Source organism: Apium graveolens, chromosome 10 (genome assembly GCF_009905375.1).
Source record: "Apium graveolens cultivar Ventura chromosome 10, ASM990537v1, whole genome shotgun sequence".
NCBI classification, from domain to species: domain Eukaryota; kingdom Viridiplantae; phylum Streptophyta; class Magnoliopsida; order Apiales; family Apiaceae; genus Apium; species Apium graveolens.
In genome coordinates, this window is record NC_133656.1 from 176,246,696 (window position 1) to 176,267,464 (window position 20,769).

The 20,769-nt window shown below is 31.7% G+C and overlaps 1 protein-coding gene across 2 annotated transcripts; it reads left to right on the forward strand.

Annotated features, from left to right (window-relative positions):
• The first annotated feature begins 688 nt into the window (after nt 1–688).
• On the forward strand, nt 689–4,609 carry LOC141692961 (uncharacterized). 2 transcript variants are annotated; one of them, XM_074497931.1, is made up of 6 exons: nt 689–822; nt 991–1,112; nt 1,787–2,269; nt 2,936–3,076; nt 3,242–3,693; nt 3,824–4,609. In XM_074497931.1, exons 2-6 carry the CDS (start codon nt 1,034–1,036, stop codon nt 4,436–4,438), a joined length of 1,770 nt encoding a protein of 589 aa, XP_074354032.1. In that variant the 5' UTR covers nt 689–822; nt 991–1,033; the 3' UTR covers nt 4,439–4,609. The 2 variants fall into 2 exon arrangements, with proteins under 2 accessions (XP_074354032.1, XP_074354033.1); XM_074497932.1 differs by having other exon boundaries at nt 808–822; nt 991–1,135.
• Nucleotides 4,610–20,769: the final 16,160 nt, after the last annotated feature.

Genomic DNA, 20,769 nt, shown 5'->3' on the forward strand with positions numbered 1-20,769 from the left:
TCTGCAAACAGGTCAGTACCCTACAAAAATTAACACTCTCTGGCAATTACTTGTGAAGCAGACATATATATGGCAAATATATAACCTTTGCAATCTATAACAAACAGAAAATGCTATGCTTTTTTTAAAATATACAGCTACTCTGATTTGTAAACAAGGCCTCCTGCTGTGTCTAATGCCTCACGGACTTCAGTTCCGAGGAAACAATCAACGACAATGCATTCTAATCTACTTATCTACCTACCATTCTATGCTATTATCCAACTTGTTGGAACTTCTGCACAACTTAACTATGCGTTTTAATTAAAAATGTGTCATGAGTCACCATAAAATAAACGGAAGATTAACTTAATACGCAACATGTGTGTAAATTTCGGATTATAAATAACATTACAGGCAATGCATGTAGCGCGGGTGTGAATGTGTGGTGTGGCTACTGGCTAGTCAAGGTAACCTGTCCTTGTACAAGAACCATGCAGATCATCATAATTTAATTTGTCAACTGCATGTTTTTATCATTTGATTGCCTCTCTCCAACCGCAGTCTGTCGAGTAGCACATAAAGTAATATTGTCACAACAACTACAAGTATAATAAAGAAATTGATTAACTAACTAAGCAGCCACGCTTGCTTATCTGTTATATTTTAATCTTAGATGATTTGGATTAAGGTAAGGTTATGGAAGTCTCTGCTGAAACGTAAGACTGATCGCGTTCAATATAAAGCAAGCAAGGTGTTTCATCTTAATTATTCAGACCATTCATGCTTGCATAAAATTTGTGTTGACTTAAAGAAAGGTGAATTAGCAGATTTTTAGTAAAGGTAATTTCCTTCAGCTTTTTTTCTTCTTTCTGAGATTCAACTCTCATATTGACTCATCTCTTCAAATTATCTTACTCTGCACCTCTCATTCACTAATCTCTCTCTCTCTCTCTCTCTCCCTCTCTCTCTCTCTCCTGATTTTTATGTATGTTTGCAATGATGAAACAGGACGAGATTGGCAGGAACAAGTAGTTCAAGATCATCTGCTGACATGGAACTACAGCCACATCACTCTATTAATATTCCTACACCACCTCAACCAAATTTTCCTTCAACTATATATGTTTCTGGTTAGCAGTTTCGTTTTCATTATGTATGTGTGCGAGCAAATTTTTATTTTTTTTTGATAAATTTATTTATTTCGAAGAGACCCGTGTGAACAAATTTTACACTACAATAAGTTTAATTAATAGAGTGATGTGGCGTATTTAAGATCTAAAAAACAAATAAATTTTGAAATTCTGGATGAACAAATGTTCTGGTTAGCAACTACAAATGAAATAATAAATTTTACGATGATGGCAAATTAACGTAGGATTATGGCTTATTTAAGATCTAAAAATCCAGTAAGTAGATATTCAGGGCACATTGCAATAAGACTTCGGAAAAGTTGGATGCTTAATATGAAAGTAGTAATTTGAGGTGAGCTAAGGTTCTAGCACCTCAGATCTGACGTATAACTTAGTTTCTTGTTCTCTTTAGTTGCCTAAGCAAACTGCTTCTATCTAATGGAAGCCAAGTAATCTGATTTATGTTACAATAATAATAATAATAAGTTATGCCTGAGATAGTTTGATTTTAAATGAGATGGAGAAGTTCTCAAGGCACCAGAGATGTGACTGTTCACGTTTTTTTAACAAATCTAAAACTTAAACTCAGCATATCAAATGAATAGTTAATATATCAATATTTGTAATAAGTTGAGAAAATATCTGTACTAAGCTTTTATGCTTGAAATTTACAGACAGAGAGAATTACCAAGCCATTTGTTTGCCACTCTATGAAGCTGCACTCAAAGGTGATTGGCCAGCTGCTCAAGGAATCATAGGCAAATTTCCACAGGTGATAAACGTGAGCATTACCATGTATCATGATACTGCTCTTCACATTGCATCGTCGACAAAACACACTTACTTTGTGGAAGAGCTGGTGAAATTAATGCAACCTGAGGACTTGGAACTTCAAAATTATCACTTAAACACAGCTCTCTGTATAGCAGCATCAACTGGAACTGTTAAAATTGCAGATATTTTGGTTAAAAAGAACCCCAACCTTCTAAGGAAACGTGGAGCCAACGATATGTCACCACTCTCGTTGGCAGCTCTGTTTAGACGCAATGACATGGTGTCATGTCTTTATTCTAAAACAAATAATATGACGGATGATGAGTGGACCAGTACGGATAGAGTAATGCTAATGCATGCTTGTATTAGTGCAAATCTTTATGGTAAGCATCCTCTTGCTAGCAACATACTAATTACTAAAAAATTCTATTTGACAGATTAAGCCCTGCAGAAAAAATGCACGCAGACTTGATTGCAAGGGATATATGTGACAGCAGCACTAGCAGAATGAAAAATAAACCTAAACTTGCCCTATTTGACAGGCCTAATATCATTGCACTTATTTATGGTCAACAATCTGTAAATTGGAACATGACAGAACCCTGATCTGAATATTACACTTATTGGCTATTGAAACAGGGCAAGTAACAAATATGGTAAATATGAGAAGGTTTCATTTTCTGCATTTTTTTTAGTGTAAGCATAGGATGTATTGGTTTTTCACTCTAAAGTCACTCTGCTGCTCTAAAGTCAGGGTGCGACCTAGCTGATTAATGTTCTTTTACATGATTCTTGTTTGTCGTTATAGATATTGTGCTTGACACATAGGAAAGTTCAAATATCTTCATGCAACATATCTGGATTCAATAGTAACTTAATATGGTTTAGGGCTTGATATAATACCACTCGTTTGTTAAATTATTACTCAGCTTAGGAATTTCTTATGCTTCTTATTTCATTGAATGTTTTGTACTGGAGCATTTTGATTGGTTTGCTATAACATTAGCTTAATTTGTTAAGTTGCTATAACAGTTACTAATATCATGTAGATATTGCATTGAACTTATTGCACCATCACAAGAAAGAACTGGCACTGGCAACTGACAAGAATGCACTACATGCTTTGGCTAAAAATCCGTCAGTGCTAGATGAAACAAGCCAGCCTCTTTTCGGAAGACTCCTCAATACAGGTAAGTTTATTCACTGTTAAATGTTGATCCATGCAATTTTTTTTAGTGTCTATATATAAATTTAGAACAGAAAGACACTTCTTCTAAAAGAGAAGAAACTGAACCTATGCGATGTCCGATATGTCCTATAAACCAAATCTCTCAAATAATTGTTTGATTTCACAGTACTTCCTGGGCCACGAATAAGTTCTGAAGAGAAGAACTGTCCTGCACTTGAAATCGTCCGGATTATATGGAGGGAAATTGTAAAACTGGAGCATGATGACATGTGGAACATAATCAGAGGCCCTTCAGAGACAGGAGATCAACTTTTGTTTGTTGCTGCTGCATTGGGCAACACTAAATTTTTAGTTGAGCTTCTTCGATTGTCTCCTGAGCTCATATGGAAGAAGGATGAAAATGACCATACAATTTTCCATGTTGCAGTTTTAAATCGCCAGGATAGCGTGTACAATCTTATATACGAGATAGGCTCAAGTAAGGACGTCATAACTTCTTCCAGGGACTCAAATAACAACAGTATACTACACTTGGCTGCCATGAAGCCAGAAAAAAATCGACTTCATGTTGTCTCAGGAGTAGCTCTTCAAATGCAAAGGGAAATACTGTGGTTCAAGGTACACTTAGCTGCCTGAGAAGAGTACTTTTACTTGAGAGAATCCATATAGTTTTAGGGTTTTTATCTATTCATTAATTTTATAACTTATTCTTTCTATTTTCTGACAAGCTAAACGATATTCGTATTAGGAAGTAGAAACCATTGTGCACCCTTCTCTAAGAGAAATGAAGAACAAGGAAGGAAAAACTCCTCAAGATTTATTCACTGAGCAGCACGCGGAGTTGATGGAGAAAGGGGAGAGCTGGATGAAGGACATGGCAGCTCAGTGCATGGTTGTTGCTGCCCTTGTAGCCACAATGATGTTTGCAGCAGCTTTTACTTTACCAGGTGGTACCAATGGTGACAACGGGCAGCCAATATTCAAAAGCAGAAGTGCCTTCATTGTATTTATAATAACAGACGCTGTATCGTTGTTCAGCTCCTCAGCTTCCATTCTCATGTTCTTGTCGATTCTCACAGCACGTTACGCAGAAAGTGATTTCTTGGTTGCTTTACCAGTAAAATTGTTGATTGGCCTCTTAACGCTTTTCGTCTCAATTGCGATGATGATGACTGCGTTCAGTGCTAGCTTCTTCCTAGTTTTTACAAAAGGAGTGAAATGGGTACCTTATCTGATCAGTGTTCTAGCTGGTTTACCTGTTGTTCTGTTTGTGGGACTTCAGTATCCTCTGTTTTATTTTGTGGTTCGGACGACATACAATTCTAGGTTTCTGTTCAAACCTACCAAACACATGCTGTACTAAAGATTCTGTTGTATACTTGTTGGTTACGAGTTTGTTGTGACTGGTTCATGTTCAACTCAATAGGTACTTCGGTTCTTAGAAGAAAATTAGTGTAGTTTTTGTTACCATTCTTTCCAAAAATTTCTTCGCAGATAAAACTGACTTTTTTTTTGCCATGTTTTGGAGATGGAGTAAAAATTAGTGACTTAATGTAGGAGCTCCGAGCCTCCGACCTTGTAAGCTAACATTAGCTTTTACCAATACAACACCTTAGTGTTTATAACCATTTTCTATTAGAGATATGACAATTATCAACTAGTAGGATAGGAGTATAAATATCAGCCGTTAGAAAATTAGGATTTTAGAGCTGAATTTAATTATATTCTTGATATTAATCCTAAAATCTAATTATTGGAAATTGTTCAATAATATTTGAACTTAAATTTTCATGTATGGTTTTAAAAAATTTCTTAATGAAATCCATATGAAATGAGAGTTGAAAGTAGCTTGGAAAAGCTTGGAAAAATTTGAGAATGTTTGTCCCACATTGAAATAAATAAAGGAGGGTGTGTGCTTTATATGGTATTACCCACATGAGTAGTATACAACTATTAAGGTGTGTGATGGTCCATTGTGTTGTGTGCTTCACGCGCGCGCCCCGCCCCGCCCCGGACCGGACCGGGTCGGGTCGGGTTGATTTGGGCGAATGTCTCGGCGTCTCGCGTACGCGAGGCGACCTGGGTTGGGCTGGGTACTCTGAAATAGGCTAAGTCACTTTGTTAGTGGGCTTAGTCTAAATATATTGAACCTGCAAATAATCTGATCTGTAACAAGTTCTGATATCAGAATCAGAACTTAAGTATTAATGTGAAAAGCTGTTCAGTTTTGATTTTTTCATTAATGAATTCAAAATCTGATCAGTTTTGATTTTTTCATTAATGAAGCAGTTTAATTCAGACATTAAGTGTGTGGACAGTTTCATTTTTCCTCTCCTATAAATAGAGGCTAAACTGAATGAATAAGGAAGAACACACTACATTCTCTTCTCTTCTCTTCAACCTCTCTGCATTTCTCTCCCACAAGTCCTGAAGTGCTGATATTTTCCGGCGACTGAGGTGCTGGTCGAAGTGGAGCTTTTGTTGCTGCTGTTAACATAAACTCCGAGCTGTTTTATCTTGGTGGAGATATTGTGCGCATCCCAAACGCAGCAGGTAGGGGCAATATTCTCTTCAAGAGCAGCCAGGACTTCGAGCAAGGCCTGGTGACTCAGCTGTGATCATTTCTCTTGGCATTTTGTATCTGTGAACCTTTATTTCAGTCACTGTTAAAAGCTATGGTTTCGGGTACATCTTTCTTTCTCTCCTCGTTATTTCAGTTACTGATTTTGTTTACCTACATGTTTTGTTTTGTTAACTGTGGTCTTGGCCTAAACTTGTTAAATTCTTTATACACTTGCTTCTATGTTGCTATATTTGTTAGTGAGATTTACAACATTCTTGAAGAGAATATTAGTTATATAGAATTTAGCATAATGGTTAACGAAAGTGAGGTTATCGTTGGTGGTGGTAGCAGTTCGGGTGCAACTGCTGGGGCCATTGATTGGACCACCTATAGTTTTCCACAAGCTGTTGAACTAACCGGTTTACCGGAGAAATTCAACGGTGGCATTGGCTTTTCTCGCTGGCAGAAAAGGATGAAGTTGTGGTTGACTATAAAGGGTCTGTGGCCGGTTGTGGAATATGAGAAACCAGTAGTGGATCAAGAGAAGGCTGACACAGTTAAGGCTTTTGCGAAGTGGGCTGAGAAGGATGGAGTGGCTAGAGCGGCCATTCTGGCGGCACTAACAAACACTTTGTTTGATGTCTATTCTTCTGATGCCTACTCTGCAAAACTCTTATGGGAGAAGCTGGACCAGACACATAATACTGACTCACAAGGTCTAGAAAAGTATTATGTGGCAAGGTTCCTCGAGTTCAAGCTGGTGGACAATAAGTCCATGACTGAGCAGGTGCATGAGTTCGAGATGATAGTGCATGCTTTGAAGGAGTCTGGAATGAATCTCCCGGAGAAGTTCAAGGTGATGAGTGTGATTGAAAAACTCCCGAAGTCTTGGGAAGAGTTCTCTCTCTCCCTGAAAAGACAGAAAGGAGAGATCACCTGGACCAACCTTATGTTGGACATCTCGGTGCAAGAACAACACAAGTCCAAACAGGGACATGTGATGCCAACTGAACACGGTACCTCAAAGGTAAACATAGCAACTGTAGGACAAAAGAGGAAGGCTTTTGCTAAGAAAGCTAATAGTAATAAACCTAAGAGTGACAAGGACAAGGCCAAGAAACCCAAGGCAAACAAATCATGCTGGTCTTGTGGGCAGGTTGGACACTGGAGTAAGGACTACCCTACGAAGAAAGCGAAGAAAACCGAGGTAGCGCAAGCAAATGTTGTGCTTGGAACCGCAAGTGGGCCTGTAGTGAACATGGTTGTTGGTGAGGCTACGGCTTCTGAAACCGACGTTGACCGGTATGTATCCTACAACCCTGTGATATTTTCTACCTATCTGTCAAATGAATGGTTGATAGATATTGGAGCTAATGTACATATTTGTGCTGATATTAGTTTATTTGTATCTTATCAACAGAATCATAGCCTGACTGTGAAGATGGGGAATGCTAGTATTGCTCAAGTACATGGAGTTGGAAACGTGGATCTGAAGTTCCCTTCAGGACGTATTCTATCTCTGACGAGAGTGCATCATGTTCCCAACATGCGTAGAAATATAATAAGTGGAAGCTGTTTAGTTTCTAGTGGTTTTGAAATTTCGTTCAAGTGTAATAAAGTAGTTCTTATTCACACTGGTACATTCTTTGGCAAGGGTTACTTGTCAAATGGTTTATTTGTTATTAATGCGGATCCCGTTTTGGGAAATTTGAATAATAATATTATTCCTACTGTTAACTGTATTGAGTCCTCAAATATATGGCATGCTAGACTAGGTCATTTAAACTTTGGTGCTCTTAAGAACATGATGAACTTAGAGTTGATTCCAAAATATACCATAGAAAAGAATTCTAAATGTCAAGTATGTGTGTCTGCTAAACAGATAAGGAAACCTTTTCATAACGTTGTTAGGGATTCAGACTTGTTAGATTTAGTACACACTGATATTTGTGAATTTGGTGGTGTGTTGACCAAGGACCAGTTTAGATACTTCATTACTTTTATAGATGATAGTAGTAGATACTGTTATGTTTATTTACTTAGACATAAGGATGAAGCACTTAGTAAATTCATTATATATAAAACTGAAGTAGAAAAACAAACTAGTAAGTTACTTAAAAGATTGAGATCTGATAGAGGTGGTGAGTATACGAGTAATGCTTTTAATGAATTTTGTGCAAACAATGGTATAGTTCATGAAGTTACTCCACCATACACACCTGAGTCTAATGGGGTTGCTGAGCGAAAGAACAGAACATTTAAAGATATGATTAATAGTATGCTTATTAACTCTGGGTTGCCTAAATACATGTGGGGAGAGGCTCTAAATACGGCTTGCCATATTTTGAATAGAGTCCCTCTGAAACACATGGATAAAACACCCTTGGAGTTATGGAAAGGCAGGATGACTAGTCTTAAGTATCTTCATGTGTGGGGGTGCCTTGCTAAGGTGCTTGTTCCTGAACACAAGAGAAAGAAACTAGGTCCAAAGACTGTTGAGTGTATCTTTCTGGGCTATCTTGAAACCACTACAGCTATGAGATTTTTAGTGTTAAAATCTGACATAGATGGTATAGTGGCAAACACGATAGTTGAATTTCGAGATGCGACATTCTTTGAGGATGTCTACCCTATGAAGACTGGAATACCTGAAACGACTTCTGAGGAAGATCCTACTTACACATCAAGTTCTATTTCTGATCATGTGGAAAAGATGATAAATGTGGGGGCGGAACCTAGTAGTAGCTCTATTCCTAAGGAACTAGAGGAACCAAGGAGAAGTAAGCGTGCAAAGGTAGTCAAGGATTTTGGAGGTGATTTCATCACTTACAATATCGAGGACGAACCTTTAACTTTCCGGCAAGCTATGGATTCTTCTGAGTCAAGGCATTGGAAGGGCGCTGTCAAGAGTGAAATTGACTCTATTATTTCTAATGGAACATGGGAGTTGGTTGATCTCCCTCCTGGGTGTTCTACTATTGGGTGCAAATGGGTCTTTAAAAGGAAGTTGAACCCTGACGGCTCAATAGATAAGTACAAAGCTAGACTGGTAGCTAAGGGTTTTAAGCAAAAGGAAGGAATTGATTATTTTGATACATACTCTCCGGTTGCAAGAATGGTAACAATCTGAATGCTTATAGCATTGGCTTCAGTCCATGGTCTTATCATCCATCAGATGGATGTAAAGACGGCTTTTCTTCATGGTGAACTTGAAGAAGAGATTTATATGGATCAACCTGATGGATTTGTTGCATCAGGCAATGAAAGGAAAGTATGTAAGTTGATCAAGTCCATCTATGGCTTGAAACAAGCTCCCAGAGATTGGCATAAAAAGTTTGATGAAACTATATTGTCTTTCAGTTATAAGATTAATGAAAGTGATAAGTGTGTCTACACTAAAGTTAAAGGTAATGAGTGTGTTATCTTGTGCCTATATGTGGATGACATTTTATTGTTTGGAACCAATATTGAGATTATTAACGAGACTAAAGAATTCTTGAAAAGGCATTTTAAAATGAAGGATATGGGTGAGGCAAGTGTGATTCTTGGAATCAAATTGATTCAGTCCACTGAAGGAATAACCTTGACTCAATCTCATTATATAGAGAAATCTATACTTGAGAAATATGGTTATTCACAGTGTAGAATCGCTAGTACACCTTATGATTCGAAAGTTTCCCTTGTTAAGAATACTTCAGGAGTGTCTGTGTCTCAGTTAAGGTATTCTCAGATTATTGGGAGCTTGCAGTATCTTGCTAACTGTACTAGACCAGATATTTCATATTCTGTATCTAAATTGGCTAGATATACAAGCTGTCCAAACAGAACTCATTGGGATGCTCTTGATAGAGTACTTAGATATCTAAAAGGCACAATGTACCTTAGTTTACACTACAGGAGATTTCCTGGTGTGCTTGAAGGGTACAGTGATGCAAGTTGGATAGCTAAGAAGTCTGGTTCCAATGGAGTGACTGGATACGTGTTCACCTTGGCTGGTGGAGCAATATCCTGGAAGTCAAGCAGACAGACTATTGTTATCGGTCTACTTTTGAGGCTGAGTTGTGTGCACTTGATGCCACAGGGACGGAGGCTGAATGGTTACACGGACTTATGTCTGCAATACCTGTAGTAAGCAGACCGCTTTCTGCTATTGCTATTCACTGTGATAGTCGAACAACTATCGATAAGATTAGCAGTAAAAAGCATAATGTTAAAACTAAGAGACACATCCAAGTTAGACTCAAGTCTATAAGGGGTTTAGTGACTGATAGGATCATAGCTATAGAGTTCATAGGAACTCAGAATAATATAGCTGATCCTCTTACTAAAGGACTGGAACCTGCAGTGGTCCTTAAGTCAAGGTTGGGGATGGGATTGTCAACCCATCATAATTCATCCACAGTGGAAACCCAATACACATGAGAGGAGATCCCTCAAAGTGTATTCAATGGGTAATAACAAGCTGTAAGGATGAGTTGGTAGTACCTTTGCTACATAGATGATACTATAGTATCTGAGTCTATCCCCTGTAAACCTAGAAGGTACTGACACTGCCAGAAAAGCAAGAGTGTTAAAACTCTGAATGGGATCAAGTCATTTGACGAGATAGAGGCAGTATATCTCTGGAGATGCCCAGCTAAGCGAATGTAATTGTATGGTCGCAATTAGAGGATAGGGTTAATCCTTGAAGCATTCGACGAACAGGATCGTGACATGACCATTAATGTCTCAAAGCCGTAGATTGGCACCATAACCTTTGACTTGTCGTCGTCTATGGAATATGGTTATACTAAACGGATTAAAATTCAAGGTGAAACATTCCATCTGAGTCTGATAGCCATTGAAGTAGAGGAATTAGGAGGGTTCAAACTCGGAAGGGTACCGACTCTGAAAAACAAGTCATGAAGGGAAATTGATCGCATTTCTGTATGGATTTGTGGGGGATTGTTAGAAAATTAGGATTTTAGAGCTGAATTTAATTATGTTCTTGATGTTAATCCTAAAATCTAATGATTGGAAATTGTTCAATGATATTTGAACTTAAATTTTCATGTATGGTTTTAAGAATTTTCTTAATGAAATCCATATGAAATGAGAGTTGAAAGTAGCTTGGAAAAGCTTGGAAAAATTTGAGAATGTTTGTCCCACATTGAAATAAATAAAGGAGGGTGTGTGCTTTATATGGTATTACCCACATGAGTAGTATACAACTACTAAGGTGTGTGATGGTCCATTGTGTTGTTGTGTGCTTCACGCGCGCGCCCCGCCCCGCCACGCACCGCACCGCACCGGACCGGATCGGGTCGAAGGGCGATTTGGGCGAATGTCTCGGCGTCTCGCGTACGCGAGGCGACCTGGGCGAGAATTTTATTTATTTGAGAATTATTTTAATTCGAATTTATTTATCGGTGACTGGATTATTGGGCTGGGTACTCTGAAATAGGCTAAGTCACTTTGTTAGTGGGCTTAGTCTAAATATATTGAACCTGCAAATAATCTGATCTGTAACAAGTTCTGATATCAGAATCAGAACTTAAGAACTGATGAATAAAATCAGAACTTAACAAGTTCTGATATCAGAATCAGAACTTAAGTACTGATGAATTAAATCAGAACTTAACTTAAGTTCTGATAATAATGTGGGTGTTAATGTGAAAAGCTGTTACAAATAATTTAAATTCAAAAGCTGTTCAGTTTTGATTTTTTCATTAATGAATTCAAAATCTGATCAGTTTTGATTTTTTCATTAATGAAGCAGTTTAATTCAGACATTAAGTGTGTGGACAGTTTCATTTTTCCTCTCCTATAAATAGAGGTTAAACTGAATGAATAAGGAAGAACACACTACATTCTCTTCTCTTATCTTCAACCTCTCTACATTTCTCTCCCACAAGTCCTGAAGTGCTGATATTTTCCGGCGACTGAGGTGCTGGTCGAAGTGGAGCTTTTGTTGCTGCTGTTAACATAAACTCCAAGCTGTTTTATCCTGGTGGAGATATTGTGCGCATCCCAAACGCAGCAGGTAGGGGCAATATTCTCTTTAAGAGCAGCCAGGACTTCGAGCAAGGCCTGGTGACTCAGCTGTGATCATTTCTCTTGGCATTTTGTATCTGTGAACCTTTATTTCAGTCACTGTTAAAAGCCATGGTTTCGGGTACATCTTTCTTTCTCTCCTCGTTATTTCAGTTACTGATTTTGTTTACCTACATGTTTTGTTTTGTTAACTGTGGTCTTGGCCTTAACTTTTTAAATTTTTTATACACTTGCCAAGGAATTTGACCAAGGAATGAAAGGAGATAAAGGAGATTTTAAAGGCAATTGTCAAAGTTCTGAGTTGGAATATTCTATTAGTTAATTCAAGATTAAAATCTTATCAACAACTAAGTAATTCTAAATTGAAATATTTTAATTTAAACACGTGACGTACTTAATTTTGTCAGGTATAAATTTTTTTATTATTTATCGGTTTAATTTATGAACTAATTTATTTGAAAACATAATTATTATAAATAGTTATTATAATATAATGAAAGATATATAAAAATACTTATTTAGACCTAATTATTATTTTAACAAATATTATTAATAAAATTTTAAAATAAGAATAAAAATAATAATTATGTAAAATAATCGTGCATCACGAGTTTTAAACTAGAATCTATAAAAACTTATGATACAAAAGTTTAATTTTATTGTACCATAGTCAAACATTATACTTTTCTATTGTATTATTCTTTATATTCAATTTTAATTTATTACAAGTGGGATTCCAATATGAAATTTTTGCATAAAATAACTTTATCAATAAATTCAACAATTTTTTTTGAGATACTTCATACATATACTCTACCGAAAAGGAGACGGGATGAGAATGTCAAAATCGACATCCACTTGCTCATTTACAATTTGCAAAAGATCAAGCAGATTGAGAATGAAAGAAATCAGCACCGTTTTCAACATCATCTGTTTTAGTGTTCCCACATTGTGCCATTAATATTCTATACACTCTCTCTTTGAACAAATTTCACCTAATCTTCTATCCTCGCCTTCAATTGTCAAATCACCGATTTACTCGGATCCATATATAGACGCAGAAGGATCCATATTGGAATTGCTACCATTTAACCACAAGTTCTTACAATCAAATAATATAAGAGATAACATAAATTGAGAAGCAAATTATATATAAATTACCTTCTAATAGAGTATAGATTATACGTTCATATTATAGTAGATAGGGCTAACATTTTTAATTTAATTAATTACACAGACATAACTTAAAATAAGAACTCTTGAAATCGGGAATAAGAGCTACCAATCATTTGTTTCCGGTTAACTTATTTGTGAATGAAAGAGATATCCGACTTTTGAACTCATTATTTTAGATGCATAAACCACGCTTGTATATAATTTTTTATTTATTAAATTTGTATAAATTAAACATTTATAGTCTAGATTTTAATTAAATATAAAATCAAAATTTTATAATATTATATATAAATATGATATAGGTAACAGCATGTAACAATAAGTAAAATAAGTAAACCTTGACAAGAAATTAATAAAAATGTCACATATACAATTATTATCAAGTGGCATAACTCTTTTTGTTATCCAATAATGTAACTAGTCAACCATTTACTTTTCATAAACACAATTACACAATCATCGCAACTAGTCAACCACTCGTTTCACATCACATCGGCCACATTATAATATTAAAAATAATAATATTTACTGTTTCAAAATAATAATAGTAATAATATTTACTGTTCCAATTATTTATATGCTAAATATCTCATTTATGTACATGTACATTATTAATATCTAGTTAAATAACATTCCTTTATAATTATTTAAAAATTAACCTTGTCTAATAAAAAATGTCAATAATTTAAATATGATATTCACATTATCACTGACAACAAATTCATAACTATTTTTTACGCAATCAAGTACCAATCATGGTTGTAACATAAAATTAAATTATAAATTGTAAAGACTTGATATTGATATTCATGATTTTTTTCAAAAATTCGAAGGAAAAATTGTAATTATATCGTTATTTAAACTGTTTTTAAGTTTCTTTTATTACGACTCTAATATTTCTTCATATAATAATTTGATAACATTATGTACTATACTTCTAAAATTAAATATTTTTTAATTCGATAAAATTTTATAAATATCAGTTGAACTAGTTAATTTCTTCAAATTATTGAACAATATATATGTTTTCCTTTAAATAATATAAAAATGCATTAAATCAAATGCTATAATATAGTATATATAACTTTTATTTGAAACATTTAAAATATTAAAATAATTAAAAATATTTGTACAATATTTTCTTGATCAATGAATATTACTTATCGAAAATAATTCTTTTTAAAAGGCTAGTCTTTTTCAAGTGAAAATTGAATAATAAATAGATTTAATATATCATCGTAGTTTTAAAATCTCGTGAGATCTAATATCAAATTTTGATATTTTTAAAATCGGTACAACTCCGAGAAACAATAATACGCTACTAGTGAAGTTATTAATTTTAATACAAATAATCAATTGACTTGATCTTATAAAGACCTCAAATACATTAATTTATATTAACACAAGATATTAAAATATTTCACATTATTGGTAAGATATTCTCGCCGAGTTTGTAATTTAAATTTACTAAACGTAGAATGTGACGATGTTTTCGGCAGGGTCGTGTAGTCAAAATATTAAAATTTTTGGTGTAGTCAAATTTTGAGTATTTTTTTTAACTATAGGCCAATTTTTGATTTCAAATTCGAAATAAAATAAAATGCATTGACTCATTATAATTCGAACTTATCTAAATATATAATATCAATATAGATTATTTATATATAAGCGATTCTATTTTCAATATTTTTTTAAAAAATTATATATATATATATATATTTTTAATTACTTTTTATAATAAAAAATATGTTAAAAATATATAAGATATATTTTCAAACTAAAAATGATTATTAAATAAGATAATAATTCATTTATGTATTATACCTAACTTTATAAGTGAAATTAAGTTGTTTAAAATAAACTGTTTAAATATTCAAGTAACAATTTTTTTTTTCGGAATTCAAGTAACTACTTTTAAAGTTAAATAAAATATTAATTTAGCACACTTACATATATACCATGTGTATGATAAAAAGCAATATAATAATATGATGTAATGGTATGAAGTTATATAGTTGAATAGAGTATTTTGAGTTCGATTCCCACGAATCCAAAAAGAAAGGAGAATGAGAATCATTATTTTTATAAAACAAACACAACAAAAGGCATGAGTATAACTGTTTTTCTTTCCTTATATTAGTTATTTCAACCAAATTATATGCTACCACGTTTTTAAAAAAGAAAAGAAAAATAATTTAATAATATAAGTCATACGACATCTATATATATGATCGAAATTGAATAAATATATAATTATATTGTTGTTGAATTCTTAATTCTTTTATAGATAATTAAGTAATTTTTTGAAGTGATATACATGATATAATCTTCAATGTTATTTTGAACAATCGACCACAAATATATCAGCATAAAAATATTTACCGAATTAACATCATGAAAATTTTACAAATTTGTAATCTCGAACATGATAAATCGCAAATAAATCAAATAAAATCAAACTCTAACGACAAGTGACAAATAAAATCTAAATAACTCGGTAAGTTGCTTTATTCTTATTGCTATAAAATATTCTATGCATCTATGCATATGTTTTTGTTTTAGGTTTTATATTTATTCTTGAGCATTTTGACCTTCTCTATTACAAGTGGAAACATGCTGTTATTAATTAATGTTTGGGTTTATTTGTTAGATGACCTCATGACAGCGTGTGTGACTCGGTCGGGACACCTATAAATCAAGGTGTTTCATTTCATCTAACTAATCTTTGTTTTGTACCATCAAAATACCATACATGTATTTCTGGGTTAAAGAAAGGTGTTTCCGGCAATTTTAAGGTAATCTCGCCGAGTTTTTCTATTTTTTTGGTTATTCGCTCATTTTCGGATATTATTGCTATATCAAAGTTTTGAAAAATGTACTTAATGTCATTTTTTCCCCACTATTATTTAAGTAATATATATATTCTTTTACTAAGCTTTTATTTAATTTATATATGTCAGGAAAAAAAAGAAGTACAACCTTGAGGTAAACAGAGGATCGCACAAAACAAGGCAAGTACGAAGTACGAAGTTGGAACTCTGTTTATTCATGCGATTTTTTTGCTCTTACAAATATGCAAACCATCATTTCAAGCCAAACCCGAAAAATTAATATAACTTTTTAGTTATAATTTGGTTTCATTGGGTTAATTTTTCTTAACTTTACTTAAAGTTTCTGTTTGTGATTGTTATTAAAAATTATTGTGCTGCAGGTGAAAAAAGTATTAAAAAAATTAAATGAGTATTTGATAATTTTTTGGCAGGTATATGCCTTGATTTAAAAAAATAAAAATATTTTTGATGAATTTAAATAATAAAATCTTATCTGCTTGCCATAAAAGTTAAAAAGCAGTTTTTTATAAAATAACAGGAAAAATTACTTTCTTTAACCGTAATTTTTAGTTCAAAAATACTTTACAAAAAAATATATTTAAAATTTTATCAAACAATTTTTAATTATTTTTCAGCTATTGCTAGCAATACGAGACGCACTCTTGACTGATGATGATAGAGTTTAGTATATTTAGACAAATTTAGTACCTGTTTGTTTCATCACATGCGGCTTTCATTGAACTTAAATGATGAATGAAAATCTATCGGACTATTTGGCTAAAATGTAACATTTTTTTTTTGCAAAATTAAAATGTAACATATTTATGACTTATATGATATAAGCAGTGTCGTAAAAATCGGGAATCGGGGAATATCGGTCGAGCTACCGATTTAGGACTAATTGAAAATCGAGAATTAATCGGGGTAAAAATTGGATGTATTATAATATTAAATTATAGTTAATATATTATTATGATTATATTAATTATTTATTAACAAATATATATTTATTATATCATAATTTTTATAATTATTTATATTTAAATTAATACAGTATTTTAATTTTAATAAATAATTATATATACTGCAATAAAGAAAAAATCGTAAAAAATAAATCGAATTTCAAATATCGAATCGGTTGGATATTTTGTAGGGGATTAATCGGGGATTAATCAGAATTTGTTTTGAAAATCGGGAATTTTTAGAACACTGGGTATAAGTAGAATATTAAAAGATGGTTACCTTCGACTTTACACATTCTCATTTCATTTTTAGTTTTTCGCTTTTTTAATTTTTAAATTATACTAATTTAAAACTTTTGAGATATATAAAATATTTTAAAAAAAATATTAAAAATACTTACTTTTTTATTTTTTTTGCGATTTTAATATATTATAAAAATATTTGCAAAAATATGTTATAACCAAAATAAACGAGACACACAATTAGTTGTATCGACTTTTTTTTTAATAAAAACTAATAGTATTTTTGCAAAAAATATTTTTGGAGAAATATTTCAAAAAAAACTTTTCAATTTTATATATTTTTTAAATTTAGTTTGATAAAATATTCCAAATATGAAATTTGTTCATTTAAAACTTTTAAATGAGAGTTAGTTATCCTTTTCATTTTAATTTTTGTTTCAAAAAATATATAAGTTATAAATTATGATTTACTAAATCTCTTATCAACTTATAAATAACTTATATATAAAATTATCCAAACATGTAAATAACTGATAAATTAGAAGATTTATATAACTTATAAGACACTTTTCAATTATAAATTAAAATTTATACATTTTAAGAAACTCCAAACACGTCCTTAGAGTTAGATTGTAAAAACATTTGCCGAACGAATGATCAAAAAGAACTAATTGCTGGATGGCTACCGGGTTGTTTGGTTGCAAGGATTTTGGAATTCAAATCATCCGTGATCTTATGCTGAAAATTTTACTTTTTAAACTCGTTTGCTAGCAAATGTGTTCTATATCAGGTGGTCACGAGTGGGTTCGTAGTGCTATGACTTTATTGAAAACTAGCTTAATAACTAGTGTGAGAAAATCATTTTTTAGAGTTTTTTTTATGAATAAAGCAATTATAATGTTTGTAGAACACTTTCAACAATATCTTTATATAGGTTTTTGAGTCAAAATTTGAAGAAATGGAGATAAAATTTATTTTCAACAAGATCCATGTCCCCCTCTATAATATTAGGAGTTTTGAATGATTTCTCACTTTTAGAAGTGAATATCCTTTCAACTATTATTATATTATATTTTTCTTACCCGTTATTTTATGTTTAATGAATGAATATAAACAGGGTAGTAAGTGTACGTTTAAAATGAAACGATTAAACTAAATGTGTAGAATGCCGTTCGTATGTTTACAAATAAAAAGTTACAAATTAACATATATGTTGAATACAAAGTTAGACCAAAATCTTGAATTTTATTTAAATAAACTATATGTACTGCTCTATATTATTACTGAACTCACTACTAACTTACAATTAACTTACACAATTTAAAAAGATAAAAAATGTATAATTGAAGTTAGAATAACTTGTTACATAATATACAATAATGTAAAATTTACATTATTGTTAATATTAAAATTGATTTTAATGAAAAATATTAGTTTTTGAAATTCAACGTATGTAAAAATGTTAGTTTTTTATTTACACTATTGTTAACAAAGGAAGATTAAGTTATATGTATGTGTGTTAACATATAAATTATTGTATGTTACATCTCTTAGTAAATTATGATGGTTTCAATTATTTATATGCTAAATATATGATTTATGTACATGTAATCATTATTAACATCTAATGAGATAATAGATCAATTAAATAACATGCATTTATAATTATTCAAAAATTAAAATTATGTAATAAATAAATTGCTATAATTTATATATGGTATTCACATTATCACTGGCAAACAATCCATATCTTTTTTTTACGCAACCGGATATCAATCATTGTTGTAACATAAAAATGAATTATATATTTTTAAGACTTATTATTGATATTCATGATTTTTTTCAAGAATTCGAAAGAAATATTATATTTATATCGTTATTTAAACCATTTTTAAGTTTCTTTCATTACGACTCTAATATTTTTTCATATAATAATTTGATAACATTTTATACTATTCTTCTAAAATTAAAAAATTTCAGTTCGATAAAGTTTTATAAATATCAGTTGAACTGATTAATTCCTTCAAATTATTGAACAATATATGTTTTTTCATTAAATAATATAAAATGCATTGAATCAAATGCTACAATATAGCATAGATATAACTTTTATTTGAATAATTCAAAATATTAATATAATTCAAAATATTTGTTCAATATTATTTTTATCAATGAATATTGCTGATCTAAAAGATTTTTTTTAAAAGTTAGTTTTTTTAAAGTGAAAATGAAAAATAAATCGATTTAATATATCATCGTAGTTTTAACAATTCTAGTGTGCTCTCATTTCAAATTTCAAATTTCAAATATTATTAAAATTTGGAAAAATTCCAAAAATAATAATGCGTAAGCAGTGAAATTAGTAATTTTAATATAAATAATCAATTGACATGATCTTATAAGGACCTCAAACACATTAATTTATATTAACATAATATATTAAAAAAATTCACATTATTTGTAAGATATTCTCGCCGAGCTTATAATTTAAATTTATTAAACGTATAATGTGACGATATTTTTCGGTTGGGTCATGTAGTTAAATTTCGAGTATTTTTTGAATAATGAACCAAGTTCTAAAATGCATTTACTCATTATAATTCGAACTCATTTAAATATGTAATACCAATATAGATTATTCATATATAAGCGACTCTATTTTCAATATTTTTTTTAAAATTATATACGTACATTTTAATTACTTTTTATAATAAAAAAATATGCTAAAAGTATATGAGATATAGTTTCAAACTGAAAAATGATTAATAAATAAGATAATAATCCATTTATGTACTATGCCTAATTTTAAATCTGAAATTCAATTCTTTAAAATTAACTGTACAATATTCAACTAACTATTCTTTTATTTGCGAAATTCAAATAATATATTTATAGTTAAATAAAATATTCATTTAGCACACTTACATATTATGTATATTATGTGTATGATAAAAAACACATGTGATAATATGATGTAGTGGTAAAATGTTGTATAGTTGAATGAAGTAATTTGAGTTCGATTTTCACAAACCACATTTTTTATATAAATATTAAAAACATGGATAATTCAGTATCAATCTGATCAATCTGCAGCCTGTAGCATCTGATTATATATTCCTATATAGCCACTGTGATTTTTATTCTAACAGATCTTGAGCTTGACATCTATATTTATATAATTTCAAATATCTTGATATGTAGCATACAGTCATAAAGTTGTAAAATTTATGTCGCTCTAGAATTATAGTTAGAAATTGATCATACCCATAAATAGGTGAAATAGCTTCATAGTTTCAGGGATCATCATTCTGAAAGACAGCCCTAATGTAAGAATTTATCATGCTTCTATCCATTAATTAAACATCTTATAATGTATTGCTAGTTCTTTATGATTGCTTTGCTTTGGAAATTAGCTTTGTTTAATTAGTTGTTATATTTGTTTGTGAAATTGTGTAGATGTTGCATTAAAATTATTGCACCATCACAAGGAAAAACTGGCCCTGGCAACTGACAAGAATGCACTCCATGTTTTGGCAAGAAATCCGTCGGCATTTGCTGGAACAAGGCAGCCTGTTTTTTGGAAACTACTTAATACCAGTAAGTTTCTTCTCCATATACTTAATACTAGTAAGTATTAAGTATATTTTCCCTATGGCATACGCAACATATATAGTTATCACCAACAAATCAATTTTCTTTTACAGTACTACCTGGACCAGGAATAGGACCAGGTGATAAAAAGTGTAAAGCACTTGAAATAGTCCAGATAATCTGGGCACAGATTGTTGAACAGAAGGATGATGAGATAGGGAATATAATCAGAGGCCCTTCAGAAATAGTAGAAGTCAGAGAAGGTAATGGCCCTGATGCTAAGTATGAACATAAA

Excerpts from the sequence above, each read along its gene's own strand:
- LOC141692961 (XM_074497931.1), top strand. The coding sequence starts at position 1,034 with ATGGAACTACAGCCACATCACTCTATTAATATTCCTACACCACCTCAA. Across the intron at positions 1,113-1,786 it reads TTCAACTATATATGTTTCTG|ACAGAGAGAATTACCAAGCC; the intron begins GTTAGCAGTTTC and ends TGAAATTTACAG. Across the intron at positions 3,077-3,241 it reads CGGAAGACTCCTCAATACAG|TACTTCCTGGGCCACGAATA; the intron begins GTAAGTTTATTC and ends TTGATTTCACAG.